Below are 17,223 nucleotides of genomic sequence, written 5' to 3' on the forward strand. Positions count from 1 at the left end.
GAACGACTGGAGCCGAGTGGAGGAAGTGGGAAGAGTAATCAACCACTATGGGCGGGGCCTAACGTTTCAGTTCCACCAATGAGCTCTCAGCATTTTTAAGAACATACCAAATGAGTATTTCCGAAGATCTCACAGGCCGCCGTAGATCTGTGATGTTTGTTCAAGTTACATAACCATAAAGTTTCCGTAGATGGCCACTCGTTTCACTCAATCAGACCCTTGCTCTTGTTTTCGTGGGACAATTCAGAGATAGAGAGAAGAGAGTTATATTTTTTTGCTTGAAGAATAACAACTAATGGGCATCAAAATAAACAATTAACAACAAACAACTATATATAAGTAAAATACACAAGTTATTTTCCACACTGTAGATACACAATTGTAAGATTTATCAGTGTGTACAAAACATAAAACAACTAATTTTGTAATCTTATTTAACATAAGAAGCAATTTAATGTTACAGCTATTTAAGATGAAGCTCATTTGAAATACTCTATTTACAGTTGGATCATTTAATATAATATAAGATATGCTTTAATCAAATGTTAACACGACTAAGAAGTCTTTGAAGACATTTGGGCATTCATAGATGTTGAGGGCAATTGTATTTTCCTTTTTTAATCTTCTTTCCAAGTCTGTTTGAGAATGCAAAAATATGGCATTGTTTTAAGTCACATGCTGTCAATAACTGTTTCTATGATAACATGGCCCTACGCCCACCATGATGTTAATTATATGAGTTATGAAGTGCTTTTCATTGACATCTTTATATTTAGTGAATACAAAGGCATGTTTTCATTTTCATTCCTGTTTTTTTTTTTCAGACAGCATTTTATGAGCATTGGTGACAGTTGTGAGTGCATTTAGGCCTTATGGCTGCAAAGTTATGAGGTCGAGAAAGTCAGTGTGTCAAAAGCCTTCTAATTGCAACAATCTCAGTCAATTACATGTTTTTACAGTTTTCACTACCATGCTGAACTCAGCAATACACCTTTCTCTGGATCTGTATGGAGATTTGATTTATTTTAAAAACACTCACAAACTTTTACAACACAGTAATGACAAAACATACAAAATATGCTGATGTCTAAGCTGTGGATGTTTTGTTTGTGCTCATGGAATCTGGGGGATTATTAAGATTCAAAAGCTGTCAGGTTATTTTGTTGATCCGTCCTGAAGAAAAACTTTGTCAACTGTGATAATTTAATGTTTTGTGCACATCAGTTTGATGGGAAGAAATTCATTTTGGAGAATTTATCTCATAAAGCATGGTAGTCAGGAGTTCAGTGCAGCAGTGAATGGAAATCTCAGCCTGCAGCCACCTTGGTCGTATGACTTGTATTTCTGTGACACTGGAGCAACTCGCTGCATGTCTGTAGCTATTTGGCTCTCCTATGGCTCTTATCTTTGTTTTATGACAGTTACTCCGAGGGACACTGTGTTCACAAAACAGTGTGGCCTAGAAAACCGTGGAGTCTAAACAACAAGGAGAGTCCTATATGAAAGCACTCTGACACAGATATTTTAAAGTGCCTGAGCTGGCTGGCCTTCTTAACAGAGACATAGTAAATTGAATAAATGTATGGATTAATGCAGTACAGTCATGCTCATGGCCCTGAGGTACATATTACAGGAATAGACAATCAATTACCATACAGTTCACAGTTATGACATTGACAATATATATATTAGTATATGTATATTAGTCCAAATACTAACATGGATTTTGTATCCTTTCCACTCGATTATGACTGCACAATTAAAGTTATCAAGAAAAAAAGGAAAATGAAAGCTTTGATAATTATTTTTAAATGGGTATATTGCTGTTTCCTTTAATATGTTCAACGATGCAACGTTTAAAGTAAAGTAAAAATAAAAAGTTAACTAAGTGCTTCAAGGTTCATGACAGGAAATGAGATTTCATGCTTCAGTTCTGCTGAGTTCAGTTAAATGCCTTGACTGTCAACAGGAAGGAAACTCAATTTGCAGAAAGAAGTCAAATTTATAAACAGCTGCATTAATAATCAATTCACTAAACCCCCAGCATACAATTCCAAAATTAAAACTTTTTCCAAACTATGAATCGTTGGTTGTAAAGGGTGTTCGATAAGCTGGGCAGATATATCCACCAGTATCAGCTCATGTTGGTATCTGTTTATATGACATCTGATAAATAACAAGAAAATATCAGTAAAGAAATGCCCAAAACATTTTGTCACAATTACATACTTTGTGATCAAGGAAGTACTGACTATTGGTAAACTATAAACTACTACTAATATAAACTACTAATAACTATTATTTCTCAATTTTAAAATGTTCTGCATTGTACATATGCTATTTACAATAGGCCTATTTCACAGCACACATGTGGGAAATAACTTTAATTGTATCATTTACACATGTGGTTTTGATGCTCTTACTTTGACATGTTTTCCATGAAAAAGGGCTGTTCTTAAAAAAAGGGTCTGCTGATATACCGTCCTTTTTAACTCTCAAATATTATTAGAACTAATGAATAAAGAAATATTATTATACTAATTGATGTCAGTCTAAAAATCCAACATTGGCCAGTCTCTTGCATAATAGTGGTATTAACCTTGACTCTAGTAATAACACTTTTCACCCATTGACAGATGGACATGTAGGATAATTTATTTGATTTCATAATAATGGACAGAGATTGTTGAGAAATTAAAAACAGCTCAATCATGATAAGTCCACTCCACTGAAACTGTTCACTGTCACCAAAGGGCTGAAAACATGAATGTGTTAGATACATTTTACCAGAAGAGGGCGACATTGAGTGATACTGACTGAGCTGTCAAAACAAACACACATGCTGCCTTAAATGACTATCGAAAATACTATCATTACTTTGTAACCAAAAAATGAAGCAGCTGTAAATAATCAAACATTTTTGGATTGTGATATGACTAAACAAAGGGGAGAGCAAGTAATCTAATAACATGTGGTAATACTTATCTTAATAATATTAAACTGACCAATTAGGGCTCAGGAAACGTGTTTTCCCATCTCCATTCAGCCACTTCTGTACATGATTAACAGGAGCATCTACAACCAAAAACTACATTTGATTTGTACAACGCCTACTCCCATTTGTTTTGTAATGGCAGCGGCTTCTTGTATACAGTTATATACAGTCTATGGGCTGGACTTGTCAACCATTTCTCCAGGACTTATCCATTTCAGATGTGAGTTCAGGTGTACCTTTGCAGATATATGTTTTTTAATTATTTTTTTTTTAAATCAAATCACAGTTTTTATGCCTTCCACCACGTAACACCTGCTATTTCTGTTTTTATATTCAGACGTTGAATCTTACAAGGACTTGTTGGTCACGTGGAGGCAGTCCAGCGCGCAGCAGCCTTTGCGCAGACGCACAACTCTGATCAGCTGACTGTGAGTGAGAAGCTATGTTGATGCACCTTTGAGTCGAAAAGCTGCTATTATCTGCGCCATGTATGGGAAGCTGCGTCTGTCTAACTGAATTACACCGCGTGGACCAAATACTAAAGCCATAAACATACCGGTAAGTACGGAAATATACCGATTCATGACGTCGTGACAGCGTGAGAGACTGCGATGCAAACAAGCTCGTGTCAGCAGCGAGCTAACACTGAATTTAAACGCACATGAACCAGGTGTACTTTGCTCATTAACAGTGCTTTAGAGTGAGTATGTTCAACACATCCAACATAAAGAGCAGCAGCCCTCAGTCACGTGTTGTTCATGGTGTTTAATTAAGAGGAGGGTCAGTATTTAGCATGTACTCTGCAGAGCAGAAACTGATCATATGACTGTCAATCAGCAGACATGGAGACCAGTCTCTTCTGAGTTTTACTAATGCAAGCAACCTGTGTGTGTGTGTGTGTGTGTGTGTGTGTGTGTGTGTGTGTGTGTGTGTGTGTGTGTGTGTGTGTGTGTGTGTGCGCGTGTGCGTGTGCAGTGACCGTATTATAATCATAGGGATATGTGAGGAAGATAATGAATCAGAAGCAAAATAGACGTCAAAAGAGGAACAAACATCTTCTTAATATGACTCTGATTCATGATACTCACACAGCTGCGAATCCTTCTCTATAAGGTGATGGAAAAGTACTCGTACCGTTTACTAGCATGTGAAAATACTCAGCTGTCATGCAGTACAGTAAACATTTACTTAAGTAAAGGTACCAAAGTATGATTAGCAAAATAAACTTGAATATCAAAAGTGTAAGTTCTCATTATGCAACTTTACAGTATCATGTATATCATATTATTGGACAAGTAACATGTAAGCAGCTTTAAATGTTGTAGCAGTTTGAAGAGGAGCTGAATTCAACTACTTTATATACAGTTGATTAGTTTAATGTGTACCCAGGCATCATTTGTATATGTTGATCATGTGTTTTGCTTACAAATCTCAACATCCAAAATAACTGGCAACAAATGTCAGATAAGTGTGGTGGAGTAAAAAGTACAATATTTTTGGAAGTATTCTGGATAACATCTTTTATCAGTCCAAGCGTCATTTTGTTTTTCACCAGTCATGTTATTAGGTTATTTTGAAACCATAATATTTGTGGAAAATCAGAGGAGAAACTGTAAACTGGAAAAATTACCAAACAAGGATTTCTGTTTTTGGCCAATACAGCAAATTGAATGTTTTACAAAACAGAGTACTTCATGGTTTTAATGCAAAAATCATTGAAATAAGTATTTTTAAACATTGCCCACAGTGGCTCAATACACCCAAAGCTGTCCAAGGAATATCTACCATTTTATAAATGATAATAGCAATAATTCTGATACACTGTACATATCATCGTCACCAATTCTCTTCTTACTTTCCCTCCTTCTCAGAGTCAGCAACAGAACAGCAGCCCTGGATCAAATCACAGAGCTCTACTGATACTCTTTCACTTACTTCACCCTCAGTGACTTCCTCACATCAAAGTGGACAAACCTCCCACCAACAGCCATGACAGAATTCTGGTTGATCTCTGCTCCGGGGGAGAAAACGTGCCAGCAGACCTGGGACAAGCTGATGGTGGCCACCACGCGCACCAACAACCTGTCCGCTAACAACAAGTTCAACATCCCTGATCTCAAGGTAAAACACAGCAGTCATGTGCATTCCCCACCAAAGACAATCCACCTTTAAGTAGTCTAGTGGAGGTTTTTTGTTCATGTTTTTGTGTGTTTTGTCTCTTTAACAGGTCGGAACATTAGATGTCTTGGTGGGTCTGTCAGATGAACTGACTAAACTAGACACCTTTGTGGAAAGGTAAACCTCTATGTGTTAAAACTTTGTTGAAAGAGTTTGTAAAATTCCCTCTATATCTGTTAGGGAGCTAGGAGACAATTGTTAGATAACCAAATACCACATTTTAGTACAGTTCTGCCTATTGTTGTCATCTATTGCTTCTCTTGTGTTTGTTCCCCGTGTTTTGTTTCAGTGTGGTGAAGAAGGTTGCTCAGTACATGGCCGATGTCCTGGAGGACAGCCGAGACAAAGTCCAGGAGAACCTACTCGCTAATGGAGGTAATGGCTGTTCACTTAATCATCAGACTGGTGTCCGGACGAACGCTTTTCAGTTGTTAACAGACATAAGTGGAAGGAGGTAGAAAGCAACATGATGCTGTTTATTAGACTTCAAAGTAAAACATTACAGGTTCCTGTGTGTTCAGATGTACAATCATACACAGACATTGGAAATTAAGGTGATTAATGCAGATGACTTTAATCTGTTCTACAGTGGACCTGGTCACCTATATCACCAGATTTCAGTGGGACATGGCTAAGTATCCAATCAAACAGTCGCTGAAAAACATCTCTGAGATCATCTCTAAGGTAAGAATCTGTCGTAGTTTGATTTTGCCCATTTCTGTGATCCAGTGAGAGTTATTATGTTATGTTATATGTTTGGTGCAGGAAATGATCCTTTACTGAACTAATTATAGTATCTTTCTTCACTCATTTCAAAATATGGAAACCATCATAATATGTGTTATATATTTATTATATTTTTACATTTTGGGAAGTATCGGTACGCTTATTCCTCCTCTTATTGTTATTGTTAGCAAGCCTCTCAGATAGATAATGACCTAAAGGCCAGAGCTTCAGCCTACAACAACCTGAAGGGAAACCTGCAAAACCTGGAAAGGAAGAATGCGTGAGTTATAAAATACTAATAACATGAATATGCTCTATGTTTTCTGTAATTTGATTGCAGAAGCATTGACTAAAGCCAAGTACTGTGGCACTTCTTCAGCTTTATCACAAATTACTAGCTTGTATTTTATCTTTGGTGTGTTTTTAAAGTTAGTCCTCATGTACTATTTACCTTCATGACAGCATGTACAAATATCATCCTTGTCCTACACACAGCAGTTACAAACAGAAAATATTTTTCTGTTGCATATGTTTTCCTCTTTGCTGCCATAGCTATGGAGTAAAAACTCACTTAACATTGTTGCCTTAACAATATACATTTCACACTTCACCCTCTCTGAGCTGATTTCCTGCTGTAGCTTCAAGAATGTTCCCAAAATGTGGACTTATAACATTTGGCAGCCTTTTTTGCATAATGGTACACCTCTGTGTATCAACTCTAAGGAGGATGGGATTGAAATATTAAAATATATAAAAATAGTTTTGTTAAATGTGTGCAATACTTCTGCTCCACACATCGTTAACAAAAATATTTGGACTTTATGTGAAAGATTCAAGTTGCCTGAGTATCTGAACTACACGTGTCGTCCTTTAGAGGGAGTTTGTTGACCAGGAGTTTGGCTGACATAGTGAAGAAAGAGGATTTTGTACTGGACTCAGAGTACCTTATTACCATGCTGGTGGTTGTCCCAAAGTAAGTACCCTTACATCAATATCTATATATTCAATATACGGTGAGGTAAGAGTTCTCATGTCATTGTATCTATGGAAGATCTCCTCTTACTGCAGCTGCATAAAAACAGTCAAGAAACAGATTTTTATTTTGTAAAACTATCTATTTTACATTTTTAAAGGTATAATGGGGGTTACATGGGGTAGTTGACAGTCATTTAAGAAGACACCCAGTTAAAATAATTTCTCTTCAGTCCCATGATGTAGTGTCAGAGGCTTCTTCGGTCTCATAGCTCAACACATTCTAACCATGGAAATAGTGAAATTGTAATGCGTTCAATTTCAAAATAAAATAAAAATCTTTTTTTTATATTATCAGCATTGGTATTGGCCTTAAAATGTAATTTTTAGATGTAAAATACATTGATGCAATCTTTCCCTTTCCACCCTCACCAGGATAAGTTATGCTGACTGGCAGAAGACGTATGAGACCCTGTCAGAAATGGTTGTGCCGCGCTCCACAAAGTAAGTTAGGTGGTTCAGTTCATTTTCTTTGACAAATTTATGATTTATGATTCACCAAAAGAAGAAGACAATTTAGTTCTGCAACGTATCTGAATTTAAAGCCTCAATGAGTCGGTTTTTTGAAAAAAACAAAAGAAATTATAGACTAAATAGGCCAAATAATTCCTCTCCATCGTCACTTATGAGCCACTAGAGGTGTGTGGTGGTGTCTGTGTCTGCAGAGACCCGGCCCTCTGCCTGTATTTTCTTATTTCTTTTCATTTTGCTGTGTTCGGGACATTTCTGGCTATCAACCTCCTATAAAAACGTAGCGGCCAGGTGAGAAAAACAGAAACATTAAAAGCAATAACTGTATAAAAACAGCTACAACAATGAAAAAGGAAAAAGAGGGGTGGGTTGTGAGTGGTTTTGAAAGAGGGGAGTGAGGGAGGTTTTGGCAGGAGAGAGTTCCAGAGGGAAAGGGCAGAAGTGGAGAAGGCCCTGGTGCTTGGACCGGGTGAGAGGGGTGAGGAGGTAGGCCTCTGCAGATCTGAGTAGGCGTGTGACAGTGAGGTGGGAGGGGGCCAGGTTTTGGAGGGCTTTGCAGGTGATGAGGATCATTTTTAACTGGATTCTTTGGTGAATGGGGAGCCAGTGGAGGTTTTGAAGGACTAAGGTGATGTGATCTCTGGTGTGGGAGTGGGTGAGCAGACGGGCAGCTGACTTTTTGGTTGTATTGTAGTTTGTTAGAAAGAATGAGATAGCTGTTGTAATAGTTGAATCGTGAGCTAATGAAGGATGAGTGTTTTCAGCAAAGAAAGAGATGCGAAGATTGGCAATAGTCCTGTGCTTCTTTTTGTCATAAGGTTTCCTTTTATATGTGAAAACTGCCTGAAATGTGTCAAACATACTTTGTGTATCCAGCTTCTATGTTAAAGCTTAGTTTATGGTCCGGCAAGAGTTGTGCACGCCAGAAAATAACGTAATCATGTCCCGTGCGTCGTGTGTAAAGGGCGCTTGGTCGTGGTCCTCTGAATTTTTGTAACTTGGCGCTGCATGGCGTGGGAGCAGACCTTTTCAGACATGACTATCACAAATAGTTCACTGATAAAAGCACTGTTTACATGTCTAGGGATTATACAAAGAAGGCCAATTCGTTTGTGATGCTTAAAAAACAGGAGGTCTTAAAAATCTACATTTGAGTAAATATTTTGCAGCCAAATCAAATTGATTACAGGATATTCAACCTTTTGTTTCTTTATGATGAATGTAATACTTGACTTCTTACTTTACAGGGCTTGTACAAAGACATTAAAGTAGTCCATGAATATGAGATATGAGTTTACAGTATAAACAATGCTATGTGTCATGTCTTCTCCTCCAGGCTGCTGTTTGAGGACAACGACAGCGGTATGTTCAGTGTCACTCTCTTTAGGAAGGCTATAGATGACTTCAAGCACAAGGCCAGAGAAAACAAGTAAATTCATTTTATTTTCCACTTAAGCTGTGTTTCACTTTTTGCCACTTGAGAGATCTTAGTTTTGGATTACAGATTATGTTTCTCTTTTGTGTTTTTGTAATGTTTGGAAAATCAACCATAGATAAATATCAGTAATGATACCTCATTATTGTAATATGCTATTTGTTAACGCAGGAAAAAAGGCTTGTTATGCTCTAAAAATAGACTGAAAATTCTATAATAAACACAATTTGCCGGCACTCGACAGTCTCTCCAATTAGCACAACTGAGGGATCTGTGTGTTTAAGTATCATGTGTCTGTTTGTATGTAGCCCTTTTTCAGGTGTGCACTTGAGTGTGTGTGTGTGTGTGTGTGTGTGTGTGTGTGTGTGTGTGTGTGTGTGTGTGTGTGTGCTGATTGCCAGCTCTCTGCTCTGTGTCCTGACCTAGGTTTACAGTGCGTGATTTCCAGTATAATGAGGAGGAGATGAAGGCAGACAAAGAAGAGATGACACGGTTGTCCACTGACAAGAAGAAACAGTTTGTACGGCTGCTGTTTTCTACTCAAACTACTGACTAAGTAGGGAAGGAAGACGTTCAAGGAGCTTTCTGACATAGTGGCTGAAAGCCTAAAAACCAGTTTAATACACTTCTGTCATTATGCTTACTGGTAATTCACGAGGATGATTTCATTAAAAAACATCCAAAATGGGAATTTCAGCTAGTTAGAAAGTATATATTCTTTATTAGAAAATATTAAATTGCTGTTTCTATCCACCCAGGGGCCTTTGGTACGATGGCTGAAAGTGAATTTCAGCGAAGCCTTCATCGCGTGGATTCACATAAAAGCCCTTCGTGTGTTTGTGGAATCAGTTTTGAGGTAAGCAAATGAAGACCCAGCAGCTTCCATGAAACGCCCTCTGTAAAGTTCATCGGTCTGCTACTTTTTGCATACTTTGGTAATCCGTTCACTCGCCCTTCTTTAATCCAAGATTTGTTTCCTCTTGCTTCCTGTGAAAGATAAAAGATGGCCTTAAAGACTTCTTGTGTTTCATAGATATGGACTGCCAGTGAACTTCCAGGCCATGCTGCTGCAGCCCAACAAGAAGAACATGAAGAAGCTGAGAGAGGTGCTCTCCGACCTGTACAAACACCTGGACAGCAGCGCTGCAATCATTGATGTGAGTTCCCTTCATGCGCTCTTTGACAATTTAAGTGGCAAGTAAAATTGTTGGAGGAAGGCAGGTCCAGCTCTTTGAAATGTAACGGGATCCTAAGATCATCCCTTGTGTTTGAGCTGCTAACATCTGGTTGACACTGGTTCAGCATGGAGGGACTAGATTATCCTTCATGTCTGTTGCTATTGGCCTGTTAAACATACACTTCCTTAACTGGACTTGACTCGGCTGCAAACTAATTATTTCAATAAAACAATATAAATTATTACATTGGTTTTCTCCACCAATGCAACGTCATTTTTCATAAAATTCAGTCATGCAAAATGCGTATTGTAACAAACATGACTGAAATTGGAAAAAAAAGATGTTTCCTTCAGATGCCAGAAAACTTGTCTCCTTCACTATGCTAGATGAGCTTTGCTTTGCCTTATAGGCTCGGAAACAAAGAGGCTCTGGCAAGCTTCTGGATTGTTTTATCGCCGTTCACTGTTCACCATCCTGAACAAATGGGAAAGCCTTTATGTCCTTGTAAATCTGTTCTTTATTTGACACCAAATCATCCTGTTTGGTGTGACAGATATTGCGTCGCTTGTTTCATGTAGGAACTGTTCACTCACAAGGTTTGTGGAGTATCTTGAGTAACCGGGTCATGATTTCTGGAAAGAGACGTTGCTGTTGAGTTTTTCAAAGGTATTTTTTGGCGCTTCGAGCATCACAAGTCGAGTGTCAGCTAGTTCCATTATTTTGGAGATAAGGCAGACATCTCTTCGGTTGATGTCTTCATCGGGCTGTGACCTCCAGCACTCACTGGATCGGTTCGCAGCTGAGTGTGAAGCGGTTGGGATGAGGATCAGCACCTCTAAATCTGAGGCCATGGTTCTCAGCAGGAAACCGGTGGATTGCCCACTCCGGGTAGGGAATGAGTCCTATTCTGAGCCGAAATGGGTTTCTTCAGGAGGGTGGCTGGCATCTCCCTTAGAGATAGGGTGAGAAGTTCGGTCATCCGTGTGGAAAGGAGCCAGTTGAGGTGGTTCGGGCATCTGGTAAGGATGCCACCTGGGCGCCTCCCTAGGGAGGTGTTCCAGGCACGACCAGCTGGGAGGAGACCCCGAGGAAGGCCCAGGACCAGGTGGAGGGACTATATCTCAAAACTGGGGGAACTTGGGAACTTACTGTATGGATACAAACAATGATTTTGTGTGTGTGATATTTTGTCTAACTGTGTCTCTGTTGTGCGTGCAGGCCGCTATGGACATCCCAGGGCTGAACTTGAGCCAGCAGGAGTACTACCCCTATGTTTACTACAAGATCGACTGCAACCTGCTGGACTTCAAAGTCTAGATACATTTCCATCATCATCTCACTCTCTGTGCGGTGGTATTCCGATGTGACTCTCATTTATTTCCACCCTGTTTTTCTTGTTTTCATTGCCATCCTCTTTTCCTCTCTGATGCTCCTGGTACATTCCTGGGTCCATATTGAGCAAGTTGTTGAACTTCTGTTCTAATATACTTGACAAATATGGGCCGTCTTCTTTATTCTTTTTCACTTCCTCTTTGTACAATGATGTAAAAGTGAATAGCTCCCCAGGTGACACCCACCAAACATTCCCCATCAAAGGACATAAAACTGCTGCCTTTTTATTGTTGTTTTTCTCTCCTGTCAGTCTACTTCATTAAAAGCAACAAAAACGGTACATATGGGGAGAAATATATATGTATGTTAAATATAGTATTTATTTAAAGCCTCTAAAATCAGTGAACATGTTTTTGTTTTGTTCAGTTTTTGAAAGTGATGTGTTAGCTCCATGTAAGGAATGTCTGTTACAAGTAGATGTTGCCATTGTTCCCCCCAAATACAGCTGTAATCCTGTGAAACACAGACGGATCATTTTACGGTTTCAAGAAGCAATATGTTTGCTGATTGTATGCTCCTATAATTTCTGTATATTAAGCAGTTTGAGAAAAACAATGATGGGTCTATGTGCAAATACTGTATTGTCAGTATACCTGAGAATGACACCACATATTTAAAATAAATGTGAAAAATAAATACTCTACGTGAAATATAATTGACTTTGGCTCACTCTCCTTTTTAACTGCAGAATAAAGTTTATAAATGTTCTCAGGCTGATATTAACCAACATCAGAATCACTCTCAGTTCCATATGAAGAGAATAAAGTATAAGAAGAAAACAAAATCTTAGAACAGGATACCATTTAAAATCTAGACCACTTATAATGTAAACTTGTTGGAAGCGAACGGTTTATCAGAACAGATTTAGAGTTTATATATTTTGAGTCACGTTATACACTTGTTCTGTTGTATATTATCAAAAGAAGTAAAATATTTGGGAAACATAACGCAAGCATATATAAGTCTTCATGAAGTACAAAGAAGGAAGTTATTAATATGGTTTTACTAGGGGAAATTATTTAATTTTGAAAGTTTGCTCCATAGGTGCTATGGAGCTATTTTTAATAGTTTTTTTCTCCTGTTTTTGTGTTCTGTATAAATATTTTTCTCTACTACAAGATTCCTTTCCAATAAATCTCCCTTTATGAAGGAGTTATAAGTTGTAACTAATGGCTATATTTATGGTTAAAGTATTTGTCAAGCCATTAATAATTACAACTTTGGGATTGCCAATATTTGTTCTTTTATAGATCTTTAATTAATCAATATCACCTCTGGAGCATCTGGAACAAAAATCAATTTATTAACAACTATAATATTTCCAATTTCAGATTGGATTGATTATTGTCTTTTTTTTCATCATAAAGTTTAGCAAACATGGGATTTCATACTTATAACAGTGAGTGGTACGAATTTTTTTTGTTAACTATGCACTTTCGATTCTTTTTGATTATTTAACTTAAAATTAATCAATAAAATGTACTTAAGCAAGAAATATTAAAAACATTAATGTTTTTTGGGAACAAGCCGTCATATTTAGCGTTTATAAGCAGTATAATTATTGATAAATGGTTTATTACAAATAAGCAAATATAAGAGTTGTTTATTCACAACTATAACTCCTCCTGTGGGCACTCATAAGTTGAGGCTGGTGTTTAAACACATGATGAATGAATGACAATAAAACAATTATAAAATGTGTGTTCATATACGAGCAGCTGTTATTGACAAAAAGCTGTACATTAATAAACACAAAACCATGTTCTTACAGCTGCTTAGCCTACAGCTAGGCAACATTATAAACTGTTTAGTAAATGTTTCTACAGCTATTATACATGCTAAACAGGGGGACTTAAAGTACAGTGTGATTTTGATTGGTACGAGCGCATATTTGCATGATGACGATGGTGACGGAGTTGATATCCCTCGCAGCCTATCAGCGGTCAGAGTGGGTGCAGTTGGATGACGCAGGTAGCTGCTGTGTGTGTTAACGCTGGTCAGCTGCTGTCTGTGGAGGGCAGCGTCAACATCAGCAGCGGCTCCGACTGGTGATGGAGACGGAACCACGGATTGAGCCGCAGTAGAGAATCCGGGGAGAGGAGAGGATGCTGCGGCTGTCGTGAGACGACCCGAGCCCGTGTTCAGCCCGCGTGTCAGCCGCACCTGCCGTGGATGCTTGTCCCGATGGGTTGTGGAGGGAGTCGGGCGGACGCGATCATCGAGCCGAGGTACCATGAGAGCTGGACCAGAGAAACGGAATCGACGTGGCTTACCAATACGGACGTCGAGACCTCTCTACCAGTAGCAAACAGTAAGAGCCCCCCGCCTCCGTTGTGTCTGTTTCCACTGCAACGTCTCTCAGTGCATGTACCACAGGCCACATCACACTAACTAAAATGAGAAAATAATGCACATGAATAGGGATCACATGAAAGCTAAATAAACCATTTTAAACTGCCAGCTGTCAACTCCCTGACATTGCAGTTTTGCATCTCTGAGCCTTAATGTTAAAAAATAAGCCAGGACAAGAGGTTTCACGTGATAATCTGAGCCCTGACTGTTGTCCAAAGGTAAAGCTCTGGAGGCCAGTCTGAGGGAGAAGAGGATGGTGAACACAGGCACCCAGTGTGGGAAGCAGGCCCTCACGTCCACAGGCTCCAACCACCAGAGGAGAGCCAGACGCTCCTTGAGTGATGTAGGTGTCCCTGGTAGCAGGTATTGGCACGCCTGACAGCTAAACATCAACACCAACAGCCTCTGTCTTTGCACACATGGTGACGTTACAGGCCGTGAGACCCAACAGCATGACTTACTGTACCTGTCCTCTGATGTTATATGTCTCATATGCAGTGTTTGAAAGTCCTTCTGACAGGTTGCTCTGCAGAATCAAAATCAACTTTAGGAGGAATCAGAATCAGTAATTTTGAATTTATTATCATGATTGTGAAAATAAGACGTAGTTCCAGACATACGAAGGTCTTATATTTACACAATATTTTCCTAAATATCATGTTTAAGTGTCCTCTGGCCATACTTAGCTGTGAGTGCAAACAGTAAACATTAAGAATGATAAATTGTGGGAAAATAATCTTCATTTGCCATAACATTTCTTTTATTCTTTCTCTGTCTTCCTAATCTTTTATTGTAAGAGCTACTGCACTAGAGGAACAGTGTGCAGATGCCATGATCTGCTCTAAATGCAAATGTATGGGCTTTTAATACTCATGAACAGCAGATAAAAAGAGACAGACAGATAACACTGTGTGGACACTTTTACTTTGCATGTTTTAAATGTATTATTATTATTGAGGAACGAGTTGCAATTCTTTTCAATTCTGTACAAAACACATTTAAAAAAGATCTGAAAATCAATTCCATGACCTAACAAATTACATTTTCAACAACACAGAAACCTAGATTGTTGTGTTTTATTTATTTAACCTTCCACTTATGGGCAGAGCTTCAGTGACTCAGGTCTCAGTTGGCCATTTTTGCCCACTCGCTCCCTGTCCAGTGTGGTGACATTTAAATGACGTGGCATTCAAATCTCTCACATCTTTTCACAGCAAACCACTCGTGAGTCCAAAAGGAGGGCATCAAAAGAGGCCGGTGCATTGTCTAAGGATGGGCAGCCCGTCACTATCAACAGCAGTGGAGACGCTGAACCTGGGAACGTGTGTGATGAAAGATGAAGAAAAGCCAAGACTCTGTGAGGAGGAAGGCGGCAGGTGGAGCTGTGAAAAGTTCACCAGAAGATGGGATGGGGATTTACAGACTTGTGTGGATGATGTTTGCTCGTGACTTTGCAAGACCGTGGCTGTCGAGCTCAGTGACTTACAACAAAAGCACCTGCGTAATGTCTCCATCCAAAGATCTCGGGATGCTGCATCCTTGTTGTTGCCATTGCAAATGCATGCGTGAAGTGAAGCAGAGAGTGGATCACAAAACGTGTGCACGCTCTCCACCATGCTCTTCTCCCATGCTTACGGTGCGGGTCAGGGAATGAGTCACTGTGTTAAGCCAATGTTAAAGAAAACAAGAACAGACTGTCCCGTATGCACATGATAATCACAGTCTGCACATCAAATGTTTTCTGTGTGGGGCCTTCCTTAAGAATTTGCTTCAGTTCTTTGTGCAAGTATATTCCTTTTGTTGTGAATGAAAAACAATGATGATGGTGTTTAACCTCAGTTGATACTGTAAATAATTTTAATTTAAAAGACCCTGAAGTGCTGTTTAGAAACTGAGATTTGGAGGTTTAATGCTTGAAGGCTGAAGACTGTCTTTTTCCAGCCTTTGCAAGACAAAGAAACCAACACACCCGCATGTGCCTACATTTTGATCTGAACTGCTCCTGTTCTCACTTTGAGAGTTTGTTTTGTTCAGTATTTTGTGTTCTCTTACCTCTTCTTTTATGTTATATTATGTTACACTTTACCATTTACCATTATTATGTATTGTACTTATCCGTGTGGCTTACACTGATCTGCATGTTTAAATCAATCTCAAATTGTTTCAGCATTGGTGGAAAAATTACTCTGCCCAAACATGATCAGAAGTAAGCTGTCTGAAATCAAACTTTATGCTCATTTGGTAGACGTAACAATAGAAAAGCTGCACAGAGAAGTACATTAAGAAGGGTATTTGAGAATGGGTCATCAGGAGAGTGAGAGTTATGGCCAGCAGGTGGCGTTCACCAGTCTGACCTAACATTTTCTGCTTGTGATAACTGTTGCTTGTCAAGAGTTTTTGATGATTCACTGAGATGATACAATTTGAATGTGTACAGGCAAACTTTTGTGATGGAAAACAACATTTGAACACATGATCTACCACAGTTTTCTTCTTTGAATTAAAATTGCTGTCAGTTTCTTAAGTTGTGAAACTCAGAAAGAGGTGAGATGTGCAGTAATTTCTCCCTACAGGCAAATGCTACAGCAGAATTAATTAGCCTACATCAATAGACCATTAACTTGCTTTATGTTATTTTCTATTAATGAATTGATATGTTTCTATACCTTATGGATACTTTTAGAAACAGTTATCTCTTTGTCCTTTACAGAGCCCACAACCACATGAGTTGATAGATATCTTATTTGTTTGCTGCTGGGCTTACTACAGAATTTATTTTTTGTATGAATAGCATGAACATGATAACCATCTAATAGCAAGAAAACAAAAGCAGTTGAGTTCATATTTATTTATTTATTGTATGTTTGTCCAAGAGTCCCTAAAGAAAATATGCAGGCATATTAGGCTGGGAAAATGCCCCCCCCCCCCCAAAAAAAAGAACTATATTTATTTCATGAAATAAAACACATCACCTAACATCACCATAGTCTGTAAGCTCTCACTGAAAGTGTAACATGATAATATAAATAGTTATTGGCCATTTTTAATAAAAGTCTATAATAATCACATAATAATGTGAGCTACATCTCAGTCAGCAGGAGATAGAGCTTGGCGGAAAATGTGTGTATGAGAAGTAAAGTAAGCTTCTCATTTGTGCTATTATTTCTGCTTTCCAAACAAATAAGCACAACTTGATATTGATGACTTGCAACAGCGAAAGTACAACGATTATTTAATTGATTAAATGTGGCTATATTGAGGTAAAACTGTACTAACTTATAAGTAAAAGTCCTGCATTAAAAATTTACCTAAGTAAAAGCATATTTTGAGTATTAACGGTTGAAGTTTCAAACATGAAATTTGACTCAGTGTTTAGAGTTTATTTATTTTATTATAGTAATTAATACATGTATTGGTGCATTAACATGTAGACAGCATTTTAATGTTAATGTAATTGTTTAAAT

The 17,223-nt window shown here is 38.4% G+C and overlaps 2 protein-coding genes across 3 annotated transcripts; both read left to right on the plus strand.

Moving 5' to 3' along the window:
• Positions 1 to 3,395: 3,395 nt before the first annotated feature.
• On the plus strand, positions 3,396 to 12,062 carry atp6v1c1b (ATPase H+ transporting V1 subunit C1b). The gene is made up of 13 exons (XM_068728601.1): positions 3,396 to 3,553; positions 4,942 to 5,116; positions 5,223 to 5,290; positions 5,463 to 5,548; positions 5,763 to 5,857; positions 6,088 to 6,179; positions 6,774 to 6,872; positions 7,307 to 7,375; positions 8,739 to 8,831; positions 9,264 to 9,357; positions 9,596 to 9,693; positions 9,871 to 9,994; positions 11,234 to 12,062. The coding sequence occupies exons 2-13, from the start codon at positions 4,985 to 4,987 to the stop codon at positions 11,330 to 11,332; spliced, it is 1,149 nt and encodes a 382-aa protein (XP_068584702.1). The 5' UTR covers positions 3,396 to 3,553; positions 4,942 to 4,984; the 3' UTR covers positions 11,333 to 12,062.
• Positions 12,063 to 13,399: 1,337 nt separating this feature from the next.
• Positions 13,400 to 16,669, plus strand: si:ch211-215i13.3 (brain and acute leukemia cytoplasmic protein). 2 transcript variants are annotated; one of them, XM_068728559.1, is made up of 3 exons: positions 13,400 to 13,718; positions 13,978 to 14,122; positions 14,974 to 16,669. In XM_068728559.1, exons 1-3 carry the CDS (start codon positions 13,580 to 13,582, stop codon positions 15,206 to 15,208), a joined length of 519 nt encoding a protein of 172 aa, XP_068584660.1. In that variant the 5' UTR covers positions 13,400 to 13,579; the 3' UTR covers positions 15,209 to 16,669. The 2 variants fall into 2 exon arrangements, with proteins under 2 accessions (XP_068584660.1, XP_068584661.1); XM_068728560.1 differs by having other exon boundaries at positions 13,978 to 14,102; positions 14,974 to 15,187.
• The last annotated feature ends 554 nt before the right edge of the window (positions 16,670 to 17,223 follow it).

This window comes from Cebidichthys violaceus, unplaced genomic scaffold (genome assembly GCF_023349555.1).
Source record: "Cebidichthys violaceus isolate CVI_PGR_0920_01 unplaced genomic scaffold, fCebVio1.0.p SCAF_42, whole genome shotgun sequence".
NCBI lineage: Eukaryota > Metazoa > Chordata > Actinopteri > Perciformes > Stichaeidae > Cebidichthys > Cebidichthys violaceus.

Coding starts and splice junctions, on each gene's coding strand:
- atp6v1c1b (XM_068728601.1), top strand. CDS start 4,985: ATGACAGAATTCTGGTTGATCTCTGCTCCGGGGGAGAAAACGTGCCAG. Junction 5,858..6,087: donor TCTCTGAGATCATCTCTAAG/GTAAGAATCTGT, acceptor TGTTATTGTTAG/CAAGCCTCTCAGATAGATAA. Junction 6,873..7,306: donor ATGCTGGTGGTTGTCCCAAA/GTAAGTACCCTT, acceptor CACCCTCACCAG/GATAAGTTATGCTGACTGGC.
- si:ch211-215i13.3 (XM_068728559.1), top strand. CDS start 13,580: ATGCTTGTCCCGATGGGTTGTGGAGGGAGTCGGGCGGACGCGATCATC. Junction 13,719..13,977: donor CTCTCTACCAGTAGCAAACA/GTAAGAGCCCCC, acceptor TGTTGTCCAAAG/GTAAAGCTCTGGAGGCCAGT. Junction 14,123..14,973: donor GTAGGTGTCCCTGGTAGCAG/GTATTGGCACGC, acceptor ATCTTTTCACAG/CAAACCACTCGTGAGTCCAA.